At 27.8% G+C, this 19,011-nt stretch overlaps 2 protein-coding genes across 8 annotated transcripts in view; both read left to right on the top strand.

Moving 5' to 3' along the window:
* Positions 1–99: 99 nt before the first annotated feature.
* Positions 100–11,828, top strand: spin (lysolipid transporter protein spinster). Of its 3 annotated transcripts, XM_085656745.1 has the most exons (11): positions 100–328; positions 409–5,371; positions 6,876–7,153; positions 7,293–7,489; positions 7,642–7,793; positions 7,870–8,073; positions 8,162–8,290; positions 8,361–8,622; positions 8,714–8,812; positions 8,885–9,092; positions 11,629–11,828. In XM_085656745.1, the coding sequence occupies exons 3-11, from the start codon at positions 7,051–7,053 to the stop codon at positions 11,706–11,708; spliced, it is 1,434 nt and encodes a 477-aa protein (XP_085512871.1). In that variant the 5' UTR covers positions 100–328; positions 409–5,371; positions 6,876–7,050; the 3' UTR covers positions 11,709–11,828. The 3 variants fall into 3 exon arrangements, 2 of the variants coding, with proteins under 2 accessions (XP_085512871.1, XP_035725297.1); XR_004838533.2 differs by lacking the exons at positions 100–328; positions 409–5,371; positions 11,629–11,828 and adding exons at positions 9,476–9,592; positions 10,013–10,109; XM_035869404.2 differs by lacking the exons at positions 100–328; positions 409–5,371 and adding an exon at positions 10,013–10,111.
* Positions 11,829–13,635: 1,807 nt separating this feature from the next.
* The window catches only part of Dh44-R1 (Diuretic hormone 44 receptor 1), a 28,355-nt gene continuing 22,979 nt past the window's right edge, over positions 13,636–19,011 (top strand). For 3 of the 5 annotated variants that reach the window (XR_004838529.2, XM_035869254.2, XM_035869258.2), the window contains exons 1-2: positions 13,636–13,820; positions 13,918–14,151. The gene's annotated coding sequence lies outside the window, so the exon portion shown is untranslated. Of the gene's footprint in view, positions 13,821–13,917; positions 14,152–14,649; positions 14,724–19,011 lie in introns of those variants that run through there. The other 2 variants (XM_035869261.2, XM_085656654.1) reach the window with 2 other exon arrangements.

Genomic DNA, 19,011 nt, shown 5'->3' with positions numbered 1-19,011 from the left:
GATATTTACATTACTTTCATGCCTCAGACTACAAGTTCAGATGTTCAAAAACAATTGACTACCGCATTGTTTCCGGCACCTGTGGCGCCTCCTCGCAGTTAATATTTATTCATTGTTTTTGTGTTATACAAACCACATGTTAGTACGTGTTTTTAATCCTTTTTCGAATTACGAATACGATGGGTGATAAAAAGAAGAAGTCTAGGAGCCGGAATCGCTCTGAGGAGAGAAGTATTTCCAAGAAATTATGTATATTTGAAGAAATGATGGGAGAAATGCTGACTAGCATTGCATCATTCAGCAGACCATGCTGACGAAGGAGTTGCCGGTATCATTTAAGGAATATAATGATTTAGAGGAAAGGATTCTATAAGCTAAGAAGGTATATTTGCTCATATTTTCTTTCAGGGTTTTTCTCTTGATCCAAGAGGCCGATTTATATCATTGAATTAATATACACGAGAGTTTAATTCTTTGATAACACTTTATTCAGGCGGATAAAGATGGAATCTGTTGTATCCGGGAGATAAAATAGATTCTCATATGGTAATCTGACTTTATCTGGAAGGTAAAGAGATGATGTTTGCTTTAATTATCCGAAAGATAATTGTAAACAAACAAACAAACAAACAAACCATGAAAAATGAAAAATACTATTTAAATAAACAGTCACGATTTACGTTGTGTCGTGGGCTAGCCTTGAAATTATCATTTGAAGAAGGGGACCCTGTGGACCTGGTCTCAGAAAAATCATTGAAGGATACACCAAGTTTGAGAGCCACAAGGGTCCCAGGAACAATTGGTGTACTGAAAGATGTGACCAACAGTCAACATAAGATCTTGTTTGGGGCTATTGATACGAAGGCCATAATCGGTAGTTCTGAGGCTCAGATTAATGAAGGAAAGAAATACCTTGGTGCTAGTCTAAACAGCGAGGACAAGGATTTTCTGTTAAAGAAATACTCTAACTTAAAATGATTACACACACAAATTATCCTATAAAACTTTTATATTTTAACATTTTACGTATCTTTACATCTTTACGAAGATAATTTCTTAAACATTAGTCTTTGTAATTTTGTTTTGTATGATATTTCATATAACTATTGCCAAGATGGATGCTCGGCTTTTCGGGACAAGTATCACAATAGTATGTTGTTTGATGTCTTGTCGGGTAGACTTTACAATCCTTCCTAACTTCTGTTAGAATGTTATGCAGCTTTCCATTCAGGCGGATCTTTTCGGAATCGAAGGTTGAAGCTGAATTTTGATCACGTGCTTGGTGAAAATCTCCAGTCAGTTGGTAAAGTTTTTACATACCGCAAGTGATTAAGCGGTTGTTCTCTTCTCTGATGTTCAGTGGTTTTATAAAGAATATATGAATTTATTGGACAAATTTCCAGACCCCAAAAAAATAGTTTACGCCACCATTTCAAGGATTTTCTTAAGAAATAGTACGTTGAGGTATATTGATCTACACGATCGAAACCGCCCTAATATGTTATAATTTATTATAACATTAGGTTTTTTAACGATAATTTTAATATCACTTCGTAAAATTCTTTTTACAGTGCTCATTCCTGCATTATACCAATTGGTCAAGCACATGACAACCCTCTTGTCCTTCCATGCTAAAACCAAGGTATTTCTTTATGCTACTGTCGATTTCTTGCGGAATTTTGTTTTTTTTTTATTTGATTTGGCAAATGCTTCCCATTCGTTAAGATTGTTCCTATCAAGTGGCATTTCAGTTTGAATAATTTTTCAACCAAGATAAAGCTGGTGAACATATGATAAGCGAGAGTCATCTCTCGAATTGCGGCATTAAATCATGTGGTGAGTGAGAGTCACCTCTCGAGTGCAAAGGATTAACGGTCGTCTGTATGAATTTGTTTGTTTTCCGTTTAGTCTATGTACTAGTCCCATGGTGTTTACCAAGCTTCTGAAATCAGTCGTAAACTATTTGCGGTCGCAAGGTTTTTTATGAATGTTATATTTGAATGACATTTTATATCTCGGTAAGTCAATAGAAGAGTGCGGGGACAATCTTAGATAGACAATTGCTTTGCTCAATCGTTTAGGTTTTATCGTAAACCTTGAAAAGTCAAGGTTATTACCTGAGATTAGATGTAGATATCTAAGGTTTTTTTACTAGATTCATCCATTATGAGAGTTGAGTTACCAGAAGAAAAGAAGTTCAGATGAGTAATTTTGAAAGGAGGCGAATTTTTAAGATTCGGAATTTTGCTAAGTTGGTTGGTTCTTTGATAGCATGTTGTCCGGCTGTTGAATACAGTCTATTACATTGTAAATGGTTTGAGAGGGCTAAGCTTTGGGCCTTAAATAATAATTGAAGGGCCTTTGACGCGACGATGAAGATGCCTAATTGTATCCAAAAAGATTGTGATTGGTGGAAGAAGGTCACATCGGTTGCTAGTATCAGGGAATACAAATTCATCAGAATGATATTTTCGGATGCTTCACTGTCAGGCCGGGGAAGCTTTCTATGGTGGTGAAAATGCCAATGTATTTTGGGATCAGGCAGAGAGAGATCTCCATATCAATTACCTGGAACTGAAGACAGCGCTATTGGTTTTGAAATGTTTCGCGGTAGAGTTGCATGATATAGATCAGATAATTTTTTACAGTGTCAGCCAGTAAAATTCTCAAGTTCTTAGCCGAAAGATTTAATGATAGGGTTGGCCACAGTGCACTTAACGCTGCTAGGGCTGCTCTTTCACCGATATCTAGTGAAGACATTGCTAACAATGTTCTCGTTAGCAGATTTATCAAAGCTATGTTTAAAATGCGACTTAATCTATACAAGTCGACAAATACAAGTCGACTTGGAAAGTTGACTCGGTATTTAGTTTCACTGTTCCCGTTAGATACATTGTCCTTGAGAAGGCTACCTAAGAAGCTAATAGTTCTTTTGGTGTTAGATATTGCACATAGGGCGCAGACTCTTATTTTAATAAAAATATCTAACATAGATATTTTAGAGTTGAGAGTTGAAATACGGATTTTAGACAGGATTAAGACGAGTCGACAAATATCATAGCCGGTTTTGAGATTTCTCTTTTTCAAGGAGAGACCAGAGCTGTGCATCGTCAGGATTGTGATTGAATGTGACGAAAATATTAAGGGGGACGACTGATACCTTGTTCGTCTTTTTTCAAAAGCCACACGGTCCAGTGAAAAGCGAGACGATAAGTCGCTGGATAAAAGAAGTGTTAATATCTTTTGGAGTCGACAAGAAATTTACGGCACACTACGAGGGATACATTAACCTCCAGGCCGCATAAGAGAGGCGTGAGCCTAAAGGAGATTAAGAAGGTTGGTGGTTGATCCCACAGATCCCAAACATTTGCAATATTTTACCTATAGAGACAAATAACTTTGCGTCATTTATCTTCTAGATAACTAGATAATACATGATACTCTCTCAACAATTAAAATTTATTTTTTCTGTTTTACTTGTCATTAATATAGTTAAGAAACATTTAAAAAGCAAAAAGAAAGAAAAAAGAGATTTTTGTTTAAAATGTCTAAAAGTCTAAAAAGCTACTCTAAATCTCGAAGTGCGAGATATAAAAGATAATTGCGATCAAACTTCAACCATCTTCGACGGGCTCGTTCAATTATCCTTCAATTATCCTTCGTGTCTCGCACGAAAGATATTCCCTCCCTACTATAACCCTAAAGTACCTAGTCTGACAGGTGAAACATAAAAAATAAGTCGGTTATAAAGAAGATAAGTATTAACTGCGAAGAGGCACTACAGGCGCCGGAAAGCGTGCGGTAATCAATTATTTTTAAGCTCTGAACTTGTGGTCTGAGACATGAAAGTAGAGATACTATCTTTGTAATCTCTCATGTTCGAGATACTCAAATAATTGCGTTCAAACTTCGTTCGCCTTCGGCGAGCTCGTTTGATCCTTCAATTTTTTCTTCTTTTGTTATTATGAATTATCGTCGTTATATGCCATGATGTACACAATATATTGTTTCTTCTTCTTATTACTGTTTTTATTACTATATTATTACATTACATATTATTATTATAGTAATAGTAGTAATAATAGTAATAAGATGAAATGAACTTCTACAGAGGAAACCATAACAAAACAGCGCTGAGAGAAAAATTTCATAGATAATATGAAAACGAACTCGTGTTTTAATATTTATTAAAAATAATGTATAATATATATGTTCACTAATTATTAATTTTGAAAGAATAATCGACAAATGTATCGAACAAAATTATACTGATACTAAAAACTAAAATTATATATCTTATCTAGCATAGATCACCGCGAAATTCACGTTAGCCATCAGTAGAGAAAATAAATATAAAAGATTGAATAGTAATATTAACACATTGCGTACAGGTCACGAGATATCTCGTTTTCATGTTTTTTTTGACCAAAACGATGACTTAAGCAACCAGAGATAAATATTTTTGTTACGTTACGGTAAGGAAGCCTTGCGCGTTCTTATGACGAATGACGAAATAACTGAATGTTGATATTACGAAAATGAAAAAATAGTCAGTATAGCTAGTACATCATTAGATCTGTGCCGATCGTCGTACGTACCGCACCTTATAAAGTGTTTTATTATTGTACATTTTGAAATTTTCAAGTTCGTGTTTTAATTTGTAAGGAAATAGCTTTTTAAAAATCATTTATATTTTCATTTGTTAGTGAAAATTTATAACAAACAGAAATGTGATATTTTGTTGCAAATTTGGAAAGATAAAAAAGAAGTACAAATGATTTCGAAAATTCATAAATTTGAAATGGTTAAATGTACTGGATATAAAACCATGCAGAAACCGAAATGCGTTGCAGACTATAATTTAAACATGAACGGTGTCGACCTTGCTGTTCAGTATCTATAATATTACACAATATTGAGAAAAACAATTAAATGGCCAAAAAAGGTAATATTATATCTCATCAACTGCGGTCTGTTCAATGCATTCAAGATCTATAATTCGTATAATAATGAAAAAATGAAATATAAAGATTTTTTTATAAATGAAATTATTATGAAATTATAATGGAATTATAATGAAATTATGGACGACAGAAGAAAAAAAATCAACAGATACAGTTATGGATATAGGACAAAGTATTTTAAATAAAACAAATCATCTACGCGTCGATGATATAGACTCTCTGATAATATGAAACAGCATATACTTGAACCAATGACGTGTAAAGGCAAGAAGAAGTTCCCAACCAAACAATATAAAGTCTATTCGTCCAATGGAAAAAGGAGTGAAACAACTGTTGCAAATCGTGTCGAACACCATTGCACGATGGAATATGGTTTACTAGATATCACACTCTAAAGGATTATTCAAGTATGTAAAATAAATAATAGTTAAAATGTAAAAAATCTTTTATAATAAATAAAAGTATAAAATATATAGTTATAATTAAGAATAATTTATATAAATATAATACCAAATGCAAATAAAAAATGTGCATATACACATCCTACTGCTTGCGAAGCATGCTTCTGAAGCGTTCAAAAATGTGCGGGCTTTGGGAGCGCGTTGAGCGCGCAGAGCGCCGTATGCAATGTCTTAAATAAAGAGAAAAAGAGTAAATTAGTTCATTATTTTCGTTTACATCGATACAATAAAAAAAAAAAATAAATAAAACACAGGAATTATTTACCCTCCAATGTAAGATTTCCTGAATTACAAATCTAAGTGCTTACTAATGTACTACACATTGTTTATAGAATCTCTATCTTTTTAGAATATAAAATCTAAAAGGAACTACACGATTGGATACGTATTTCCTTATTTTTACCATAGAGTTATCTTTCCAAAGTTCATTAAAATGAGTTACCGAGTAATCTACGTGCAAACATCGTGAAATGCATTTCTTTGCATTTGGAAATGTTCAAAAAATCTGAGTATCATCTATGCATGCACACAACCAAGCAAGTAATCGCTACTTCACGGCATAAAACATAACCATTCAAGCGGGTATATGAAAATCAATAATGAGTACGATCTTCTTCTCTTTTGCCGCAAATTTCGAAAGGCGCCACAATACTAAACTTTTTCTTTGCGAAAAATGTCGAAAACAGCATTTTAAAGACAAGGATCTCATTTTAATTTACCGCGTATTAGTTACAAATTTTTTAAAAAGATTTTTATTTGTTCATAAAGTATTTTCGAAAAATACTATTTATTAACACGATTTTTTTCAAAGAAAATAAAGCTTTTTTAAAAATTCGAAAAAGTAGAATCTTTGATTAAAATTTTATCTTTAAAATGAGACCTTTTTCATCAAAATTGATCAAGAATTACGTCTTATTGATGGATATAGACCATTATAAAACTAGGAATCATGAATAATCTTAAAGCGCCATCTTAAGATTTTTATCAAATTACACATTAAAAATATAAGCAGCGCTGAATTTGATAGTTAATTCTTAAAATAAAAAAAAATAAAAATGCGATATTAAAATATAAAATTTTATGAAGTATTTAATAATTTTTAATTTATTATATTAAAATATTTTACAGATATATAATAAATACATATATATGCATGTAAATCTATATATATATATACTTTGAAAAGATTTCGTTGTACAAAATGGTAGTTATATAATTTTACTTTGGTTACACGTAGCGTGATGTTTAATATGTTTGGTAGTAGTGTATACATACTCGCATGTATACATATATAGTAAAGACATTCTAATAAGTGACGAAATGTTTATTTTGAAATTTATTATAAGAATATTGACATTATCAGATAAATTCGACAGTAACTTTATGTTATTGTTTCTTAAACTTAAAAATTGAAATTATTTAAAAGACTAATAAAAGGTTATTTTATTAGCTAAAATACGATTATAAAAGCTAATTTTAACATATCAATTTGTGGAAAATTGTACATGAAAATTGGACGTTAACTGTGAATGCAGCAAATCATCATTGAAGTAGATATACCAAATGCATCATAATAAGATTTGATAGTAATAAAAAATCAAAATCGTACAGAAACAAAATTAAAAATGCCATCAGATTTTAGACAAATTAGACGCAATGAATGGGTCACCGTAATAATATTGTTCTTTATAAATTTAATAAATTATATGGATCGTTTTACTGTTGCTGGTAATTATAAATATTCTATATGTGTATTTTTATGTTTATACATTATCTTATCTTATTTATATACATTTATGATCTGTAATATGTTTTTGTGTTTATATGATTAACTCTTATAAACATATAAACTTTTGTATATTTATAGGTATGTTACCAGAAATCAAAAATGATTTTAAAATTGGTTACGATAAGTCTGGTTTATTACAGACAGCATTTATTGTAAGTTATATGTTATTTGCACCTTTGTTTGGATACCTTGGTGATCGGCATAATCGTAAAATCCTTATGAGTATAGGTATCTTCCTATGGAGTTTAACAACATTTATTGGATCTTTTATGGCGGTAAAATATCTATACATATTTAATAATTTTAAGCCATAGTATATAAATATAAAAAAATAAAGATCTTTCTATATCTATATAAAAATCTAATATTATTTTTTTTGTAGATAAGAATATAATAATTTTACAAATTATTTATAACATTTTTTCAGTCATATGAGTGGTTTTTAATATTTAGAGCAATGGTTGGCATAGGAGAAGCTAGTTATTCAACAATTGCACCAACATTAATTAGTGATTTATTTATTAGAAACGTTCGTTCCAAAATGCTAGCATTGTTCTATTTTGCAATACCAATTGGAAGGTACTTCTTGACATATTCTTATGTAGTTATATATCAAAGCAAAATAAAATTAATACATTTTTGTCTTCTTTTTTAGTGGAATGGGCTATATAATTGGAGGAGAAATGTCAAAAGCAACAGGTTCATGGAAGTGGGGTTTGCGTGTCACACCTGCTCTAGGTATAATAGCGATTATTCTACTGATCTGTGGAGTAAGAGAACCTATTAGAGGTGAAAGAGAAGGTGGTATACATATTACTAATACCGGATGGTTACAAGATATCAGAGCTTTAATAAAAAAGTAAGTTAATGATGGAAATTCAGAATATTTTTATTCTTTATCAAATTAATTAAGTAAGGTGATTGTTTATCTATAATACCTTTTTTAGTCGAAGTTTTACACTTTCTACAGCTGGGTTTACATGTGTATCATTTGTTGCTGGTGCACTATCTTGGTGGGCCCCGACATATTTACAATTAGGATTTAAATTAATTGGATCTGATGTGAATACACTTGAGTAAGATAGAAAAGGTGTATCTTTAAATTATTAATATATTTTCTGATTTATTATATGTATATATTTTCAGTGTGGATTATAAATTTGGATTGATAGCAATGGTATCTGGCTTAATAGGAGTACCTTTAGGGTCTTTCTTAGCACAAAAATTTAGAGTGTATTGGTCATCTACTGATCCATTGATATGTGGTGCAGGTTTATTAATAAGTGCTCCATTAATATTTTTTTCCATAATTACCGCTGATACAAATACTACTGTTTGTTTTATATTAATATTTCTTGGACAAGTAGCTTTAAATTTAAATTGGGCTATTGTAGCAGATATATTACTTGTGAGTATTATATTGCAGATTATATTTAAATTTTGAATTATTTAACATGTATTGCAGTTTATTAAAAAGATTATGTAATAAAATTTTTCAGTATGTAGTAATACCAACTAGAAGATCTTCAGCAGAAGCTTTCCAAATATCACTTGCTCATGCCTTTGGAGATGCTGGAAGTCCTTATCTTATAGGTCTAGTAAGTAAAGATATGTTTTTCTGTTATATTTATTTATTTATTAAAAATTTATTAATTTAAACTTCTTTTCAGTTATCAGAAGCACTCAAATTTGTAGTTTTACCAAGTTTGAGTTTAGGTGGTTCTACTATTAGTGTTTACAGTGATATTGTAGAATTCCGTAGTTTACAATATGCACTATTCGTTACTGTTTTTGTACAAATCCTTGGAGCTTTGTTCTTCTTTTTCTCAGCGCTATACATAGAGAAAGACAAAGCATTAGTTGAACTTGCTATTACAGGTAAGTAAAAATATTTCTTAAATTTTGTATTATTTTACTATATCTATATATATATCTTTCTCTATTGTCTTTGGTATAAAGTTTATTGCATATTCAATTTAATTTCATTATTGGAGAGTTATGAACTCGTATTTGAATTATAATAACAGAATGAACAAAATATTTTCTTAACGATGTATGTTTTTTATGCATTTATAATCTTTTATATATTTTAATCTTTTATATATTTAGTTATTTGATTTCTATTTATGATTAATTATAATTTTCTAAGCATTATAGTATGTTGCATGCAAATTATAGTGTTTATATTGTTTTATTTTAAGTAAGTCAATATAATTTGAGCTATTGTATGTGCATGACTTAGATTAATTTATTCTTTTTAGCTACCAGTACTTCAGGCATGATGGCACCTATTAATGTATTAGAAAAGTAGCAGTTTATATATTGTAATATTATAAATGAAAATGATGGCAATATCATATTGTTTTATGCTAACATTGGTTTGTTACTTATAGCTTATTAATATTATTAATATTACTAATATTACTAATATTTGAATAAGCAGTCATCATCATTTACTTTCATATAAAATAACATATTTCTTTTTTATTATTATTACAATATTTTTTCATTATAACAAATTCATTTATAATTGTATAAGTTAAACATTTCTTAATCATTTATTAGAGTCATAACACGAATTTATATTAACTTAAGTATAGAAACAAACATAAACATGTACAAACAATTACAAATATAATAGTCTAATAATACATGTAACAAATTACAGATACAGCAGATGATGGTGCTTATATATTGCTTTATTGTTTTTAGCTGATATATTACATTTATCCTGCACTGTTAAAAAGTAGAATGTGCATGACATTATTTTGTGTAACATGCAAACATCTTTCTTGCAGACAAATATCTAGATACTAAGAATAATGGGCAACCTGCATCGACACGTTTATAGATCATCATCTGATAATGGGCCACATCTGATAATAGCTATATATCTGGTACATAATTTATTTTCACAATTTTTTCTTTATTTTATTGAACATGATAATCAATTTAATTTTTGTGCATATTGTCTTTCATAAATAAGATCAATTTAGTAATAACTTTCGAAGAAGAAATTTTTTTATATTATTTTTATGATATTATAACTATTTGATAAGATGTAAATAATTTTTATATGCCATGGATATATAGCGTTTTTTATAATTTTGTTATGAAAAATAATTACATAACATATATTTATAACATAATACAATAATTAATACAATATTTTAAATATTTATATATTAAGATAAATATAAAATATTTTTTTTTTTAAACTTTACGCGGATAGATAATACTTATCTATAAACACTTGAGCAGTACATTCTCCATATGAAACCATTATATTATAAACCGATAAGTACAATTAAAACTTGCCAATTTCCTTATGCAAAAAGAAATTCCTCTTATTAATATATTCTAACTTCGATTAAGAAATAAATAAATAATTATCTAGGATAGTACCATAAAGATTTTACTTACACAATTTGTTTTTTATATGAAAAAAGAAAGTTTAAAATAGTTTAAAATTTGTAATGCTAATACAAAAGATGCAGCTTTAATGTTGTTAGTAAAAGTTAAATAAGAAAAATGTTTGAATGCTACTATCTATTCAATTAAATTGATTATCAGTTCAGTTTATTTTATTTTTTATTTTTTATTTTTATTTTTATTTTTATTATATTTATTAATCATATTAATATAATTAATTTTTTATTTATATTTTGTTTTGAATATTATGCATACATTTCATTTAAATTTTGTACATTACTTTAATACTCGATTTGGAATGATACAGCATGGGAAGCTTTGATGGGAACTAACATTTCATGATGCTTTTCATTTATTATAAGTTACATTTAAATTACACTATATTACTTATGTCATGCAAATTATGATCAAAGTGATAAATAATTTATTACTGATGTGTTGGTGATCATGCTATATAAAATTTTATTTCATTTACTCAAACACATATATATTTTAGTAATATATATATACTGAAACATAATATTGCATCTACGTGTGTGTATGTTTTATTCTGTTGTGTGAAACATTGAATAAGTTTGATTGTGTGTATTTAGATAGTTTATTTAAATGCATTATTTTTTGTTTCATAAACATTACTTTTACAAAATGTACATATGTGTATAGTTTAAAAAGTAATGCTTTAATTATATTGCATTTTGTTTATGCATGCAATTAATATTGAAAAATAGTAAATAAAAAGAAAGAAACCAGATCTATAGGTAAACAGCTTGTTCTCGTTGAAATTATTAAATTATTTAAAACAGTATATCTAACATTAGTTTCTTAATTTCCAAATATATTTGAAAAAATATAACATGTATTTTTAAGATGGTATTATTGTTTAACAATCTATAAAATTATAATATTTTTGTATTTACTCTTTCTAGGTTGATTAAAATTAAAATTATTGATTCTTATCGATGGATTATATCATATGTTTTAGGTGGAAGTGTTTCAGATTCGGTTCATATATATAATGATGAAACTGAAAGTGAATCCCAAGATGATACATTTGGGACATAATTAATCATTTCAAATGGGTATGGTAAAGTTAAATATACAGAAAAGATATTGATAAAGAAAAACTAAAAAAGAGCAGCAATTATATGCTCAGGGATGATTCAACAAAATTCGACAATTTGACAGTAAGATTTTATCAAATTGTTTACGATATAGAGTGAGTTTAAGCAAGAATGCTTATAAGGGATATCGACTGTGTTCAAATATCGTTTAAAAGAGAAAAGATTATTTTAAGTCAATTGTTATAAAAATAGTAACTCTTGAAAAAGGATATGCAATCAACTATACACTCATGTTGCAGATACTATTTATATTTTTATATTAGTCCCTAGATTAATAAAAAGTTAGTGCTATTAAGTATTAATGCTAAAAACATAACTACTAATAATATTAATGTCAAACTAACCATAATGAGAATATATAATTAACATTAGTTACCAACTATATAGTATATTATTAACTCTATGTACTTATTTTGGCACTAAAGTTTCCCTTTTTATCTTTATTGATATAAAAGGTGCTGCTTTTGACAAATAAACTAGATAGGAGTTAATATATAATTACTTATTAATGCTTAGATTATTTATCTTTAGAATTAGTATAATTATTAATTATAATCTAATTTAAAAATAATACTTTCAGTTTTAGGACATTTTTATATAAATATATATTATATATATGTATATATATATATATAGTTTATTATATATATGTATATATATATATTGTATCCATTAGTTTAGTATAAGTATTTTTATCATATGATCATTTAGCTAACATGATGAAATATGTTAATATAATATGAAGGTTTAAACATTAGTAATACATTATTAATGATTTTCATCATTTAATGTAGCAATCTTAATATGGTACTTATAATTTGTTCTTATTAAAAATATTAAAATATTAAACAACATAAAATTAATTTTTAATATATTAAATATTATATTTTCTAAAAGTAAAGTATGGAATATGATTGTAGATGCCAAATTATTAAAAATGTATATGAACATTTTTATTTGTATGTATTTACAAATATGTAAGATACTTTTTTATAGATAATCAAAACTTTTTTTTACTAATAATGAGAACGATAACGAATATCTCTAGATAATATCATTTATAGAAGCAATTATTATTAAGATTGTATTACTACATTTATAAGTTACATGCAATTACGTTAGTATTTACGATGGTGGGAATTAAACATGTTCGGTACTCTCCGTGTTAAACGTTGAGCATTTAAGATTACTTCATTAGTAGACCGTCCAAGAATATTATCTGAATAATATATTATTGAATTATGCAATTATTAATCTTTATTAACCTATAATTGATTTATTTAAAAAATTAATAATGTATCATACTAATATTACAATAAAATATTACTTCCAATTAAACGATATATTTTTTAGATTGTATTTTTATCCATAATTAAAATATTCTGCATTTAATGTTTTATGAGATAGAAATTTAATCTTACAAAAAATAAATGATCCACTTGATTCAGTCGATTAAAGCAATTTTCAATTATCTTCTACTTGAATTCCGTTATATCTTTCTTCAATGTAACATATCGGTAATGGTAAATATAAGAGACTAAGATCTTGTTGATAATGTTAATATTTATTCAAGATAAGTAAGAATATCTTGTAAGATTCTCATAAATGAATACAAAATGTTATAAGCATTTTAGTTTGAATCGTGCTATCTACTATCCTTTATCGTTAGTCAAAACAGTTCAAAGATTCATATTGAGCTATCATATTGATATATGTATGAGTGAATAAGAATTGTTATTAAAAAATGTATTCACATTAATACATATCATTTTTATGCGTATATGAATTTAAATACATACATAGAATTAAATATGTGATATAAAAAGTAGAGAAATATTTTTAATAATTGATTTCTTTATATAAATTCCTCTTTTTTTTTTTTTGTTAAGCTTTTATATATCATCGACGCATGTCGATGATTGGACGATTAAACGAGTTTGACGACTTGTCCAATCGTTGTAGACCTTTAACAAGAAGAGTTCTTTTTTGTACGTAATAAATTCGTAATTGAATAATACACATTGTTTTATGTAATGATCTCAAGTTATATAAGGTAAGAGACGGGGTCGCTGATTGGTTGATTGGATTCTGCAATGAGCTTGAGCGATTGACCAATCAGCATTAGCAATTTTCTGTTTGAAATTTTACAGGATGCTACAGGTCCTCAGTTCGAAATCTGGTTCGCGACGTAAGAGAATTATTGCTATATGCGAGTGTAAAAAAAAAAATATATATGCAATTGTTTATCGACATTTTATATTATTAAAAATAAATATTGAAAACGTCGTGTTGTGAAATATTTGGTGAAAGAAGTGAAAATTGTGGATCGAAAACATCAACGCGATATGAATGATAACATTTTTCGAAGATTAAGGAAGAAGGAGGTATTATAATAAGTTCCATTCGAATTTTTATATTAAATACATATGTTATTTACACGGTTAGTAAATATCATTGATTGTTATCCAATGGATGTGTGTGTGTATATATATATAATTATAGTAACAATTTTATGAATATGAGAAATTTATATTTCTTAAATCGTAGTAATTTCATCGCTAAACGATCGAGAATCAATCGATTTTGTTAACAGATAGTACAATATGTCATTTGTTAATATTGTATTATCTATATACTCGTACTCTGTTAACTCATACTGTTGTATGTTATAATTAATTATATTTCGTGATGGTTCCCCCTTTTTAGAAATTTTCTATATTCGAGTAGAGGTCATAACATGGAACATACAGTAAATTTATATTTTATGATCGAGATCTTGCACTAATAAACAGACAAGTTATGAAAGGAAAATTCGGTACGGGAGAACATTTGGAAACGATTCATCTACCGATTACATTTTCCGACTAGCTGCATATTTTATGACTTTGATTTTATGAATGGGTCTTGGTTTATTATTAGAAAATATTCCATCGTCTATGATAGAGTAAATGTATAGGTGAGTGTGGAGTTTAATTATTTCTTACAAACTTTTTTAACTCAACTTTCGTCAAATTATTATAAAAAAGTTTAAGTATTCATAGGAATAATCTGATATTCACTTTACAAAATTTGATCGATATCCTTTAATTATCTTATAGATTTTAAAGATGTCGATAAGAGAGAGAAAAAAAAAGAGAAAGAGAGAAAGAAAAAGAGATAAATAATTTCATATTGTTTTATACTGTAATTTCTAATCTTCTTTGCATTATTTATTTATATTGTTGCGTAGAAAAACATTAATTAGGTACTCGAAGTAGCGTAGATAAAACAATTTAGTTGTAGATGGCACCATTAGTTCATTTTATTCTATGTATATTATAGGACATTAAATCATCGATGGTAAAGTTTATTAATTGATCAATGACGTCGGTAAGTCAGAATATTACGAATCTGTCGGTATCGTATAAATCTATAGATTTCTTTGATGATAAATTAGGAAATTATTCTTCAAATTTTTTTTCTTAAATATTTCAATAATAAATATTCGTGATAAATGAGTAAACAAACGTTCGTTCTCATTTTATCTCATTTTATTACTTATGAATATATTATTTTTTAATATTGTTTACGTTGTAATTAAAGTGTACTAATCAGGAATACAAACACATCATAATATGATGAGTAGAAATTTGAAACGCAAGAATTTTCCTCTTTGATGCACTCCTCTTTTTCGAGTTATTTGCCATCCGGAGAGAAATATAATTTTATAAATGAGATTTCGAACGTAATAATAAATACCATCTTTGTTCATAGTACATAGTAAATATTTAATTTCTTTGTGAATACAAATAAAAAAAGAGTATTTTAAATAATATAGAATACACACGAAATCTTTTGAAATGGACATAGTTTAAGGAACTGTAAGAACGTGTATTATCTTATTAAAGAGTCGAAACAAAAAGATGAACAAAAAATAACAAAACTAATGAACATTTACAATTAAATTTCTGAAACGCTTTTTTCTCTCACGAGAGTGATTTTTTTCTCTTTCGTTATGTTTAGTCTGATAGAGTTACGAAAGGAGTTATAAAGATTTTTATTGTCGGCACTGCTTTTAAGTTCATGTTTGATTATATTGTACGTTCGTTATATTCGAATTTATTCGAAAGTGAATAAAAAATATTTTACATTCGATAGCACAGTTAAAGTATATATATTTCTTTTTCAACGGTTAAAAAAGGATGAATTTTATTAATTAATATTCGTTTGAATGCATAATTTTGCGCGTTAAAAAATTTTTTATTTTACAAGAAAGTACCCAAGTTTATTTTCATCTCATATTTTTGTCTAATCCCAACTGTGTACTTTACCTTTAGATATATAGAACGTTTCGCGTTATTGCGTCCCATTAAGACTGTAAAAAGGTCATGACAAAGTTCCGTGCAAGTACGACATTCGTAAGGAAAATCGTTCTGCCTATTATAAAAAGAAATCAAATTCTGTACGAATGCGTTTTATCTAAATTGATTTCTTCTATGGAGAAGACTGAATCTGTCTGTTTTTTCTTTTTTCTTCTTTTTTCTTCTTTTTTTGGAATTTCGAACGGTCACGGTCATTCTCTAAAAATAAATAAAATGGCATTGCGTGTCGAAGGTAATATAAAACGAAATCTTACTATTTACTTTCCTTTTTCTCGACTTCATCTTCTTTCAGCAAACACAATCAAAGAAAATGGTTTCATAGCATATGCGTCTTGTATTACTGATTTAATTTCCACTTTTGTTATCTATATTTTTTACCCTCTTTTCTTTATGATTAAAGACATACTTTAAGTATCATAATGGAAATCATTATTGAAATATTCTAATTCAATATTAAACAATAGATGTTTAAACATAAAGTTATAATTACATTTGAAAAATATCATAAGAACATGTCATCCATGAAAAAAAAACAAAATGTCATTGTTTTCTTTTTCAGTTCTGTTTATTTAGTCAATATTTTTATTAATTAATAGTAAGTATTTTGTAAAATAAACGGTCAATACACACACACACACATATGAATATCTATCAATGCGCGCGCACATGAATATTTTGATCAAATAATTAAGTAAAATAATTAAGTATCAGAATTACATCATTTACATTACATACTGATATTTCATTATATATAAGTACTGATCATTTATTTAGAATACTGATCAAATGTTTAAAAATACTGACCCCATAAATAGCAGCCCTTCTTTTTCTCTACATTTTTCTTTCCATATCTTTTTTTCTTCTTCCCTTTTATTTTAAATTAAACTCATATTTTAAAGTACAAGAAATAAAGTTGTTATGTAACATTAGATTTTCAAGAAAAGAAAAATAAACGGAAGAAGAAAAAGAAGAAATAGAAACGGAAAAAAGAAAAAGGAAAAGAAATAGAAACGAAAAAATAAAAAGAAAAAAAGTTTATATTTTTTGGAAGTCATCGAATATACGATACTTATCTTTTACGGAAATGAAAAATGTAAGAATATATTTAACAAGAGGAATTCCATTTCGTGATAGTTTAAATTGGATTTACCAGAATAAACTCAGACGGTAAAAAATCAAGGAAGAGTTTATATTTCAAGATGCAATTTCAAATGTTTGCCATACTAAACTTTACAAAACTTTCTTCGTAAAACTATTAAATACGAACGTGGTTTTATAGTGATCAATATGTTATATGTCATATGATAATAGGACTGTAAATATCAATATCAAAATTATCAAAAGTAAATCGTAAACCTTTTTATGTGATTAATTTCTTTAGATTTCGTATATAATATAAATGTCTTTATCCAAATATATTTATTCGTTATCTCGCGTGTGCGTAAAGAGTGTTAGTCAATTTATCGTCAATCTAATAATTCTACCGCTATCCCAATCACAAACCTCAATCTTTTTATGAGCGTGTATCGTACGTAGAAAATTTTTTTAACTTGAAAAAAGCTAGAGGGCTGTTTTACGAGAAAAAAAAAAAAAAAAGAGAGAAAAAGAGAAAAACGTTATTATCCTTTGTGAATTGTTACTTATCTCTTTTAGAAAAGAATATATTCGTTGTACTCTTCCTCCTCCTCTTATTTTTTTTCTCCCTTTTGGCGTTGACAAAGACTCGTCCTCAGGATTGCGTGTATATGCCATGTATACATCTCATGTATACGAATATAGCTATGAACGATCTTTGAGAGGAAAAAATTTCAAAAACTGATGTGGAAAATATTTCAAAAGGAACTATAATACTGGGAGAGGGGAGAATAGGGATATTTATAAATAAAAATAAATATAGGAGAAGAGGGAAGGAAGGTAGAGGAAGTTCTTTATTATTTTATTCAAAGAATTCGTAAAATTTCAAGATAAAGGTATAAATCATTCGAACATAATAATCGTTACCGATAAAACGTATTTCATGTCTATGTTTGTATAATTGAATACCTTTGACGTATTATCTAAGGAAAGAAATGACTTTCCAAAAGGAAATCATTTGTATCCTGATAAACGACTTCTCACTTTTTCGCTCTAATGTTTAAAACATTTGTTTTCGGAACGAGTAAAAAATATCGTATTTAACAGCGCACCACCATTGCATTAATCTTCCTGGCTGGTAGGGTTGAACTTTCGCCGTGATAAAAAAGAAGAAAAGAAAATGTAAAAGAAAGGAAAAGAAACTAAGATAATCGCTTCGATAAAATCATTCTCCTTTTTAATCATTCAATAGATAGTTTTAGTTCACGAGTCGATCGTTGAAATCAAGATGATTACAAGATATGCTTGGACAAGATTCTACACGTTAATATCTTGTAAATGTTTTCCATTAAACACTCAATCGTGTATACATAAATGCATCGCGATATACAGATCTCGGACATTAGCAAATGGTAAGGGCACGTTATGAACATGTTGACACATGACAGTATATTGCTACTCATTCATACATGCCCTTCTGTTCTATCGCAAAACGGTGTATCAAACGTTAAAGAGAATATAACTATATATATATATGTATATAGCGTGCACACATAATCTGAACCACTCTAAGTTTGAGTACAATCCCATTTCAATCGGATATATATATATATATATATATATATATATATATATATGAGAAATTCAAATGTCTTCTGTGATTTACGTTGGGTATCGAACTTCAATCGAATTGATTTCGACTGTTTCGTAGAAATTTCTAAGCACTCATATATAACATAGTGTCTATGCCTTATAAAGGTTAAGTTATATGTTGAGATTGACCGATGATGGATTTACAACGTTGACATC

This window comes from Vespa mandarinia, chromosome 4 (genome assembly GCF_050613455.1).
Source record: "Vespa mandarinia isolate Hongniang chromosome 4, ASM5061345v1, whole genome shotgun sequence".
Classification (NCBI taxonomy): domain Eukaryota; kingdom Metazoa; phylum Arthropoda; class Insecta; order Hymenoptera; family Vespidae; genus Vespa; species Vespa mandarinia.
The sequence above is the reverse complement of the archived record's forward strand: the minus strand, read 5'-3'. Positions and strand labels throughout refer to the sequence as shown.

Bases quoted from the DNA above. Each gene is read 5' to 3' on its own strand.
- spin (XM_085656745.1), top strand. From the start codon at position 7,051: ATGCCATCAGATTTTAGACAAATTAGACGCAATGAATGGGTCACCGTA. The intron at 7,154-7,292 runs GTAATTATAAAT...GTATATTTATAG, and splicing joins GGATCGTTTTACTGTTGCTG to GTATGTTACCAGAAATCAAA. The intron at 8,813-8,884 runs GTAAGTAAAGAT...ACTTCTTTTCAG, and splicing joins GTCCTTATCTTATAGGTCTA to TTATCAGAAGCACTCAAATT.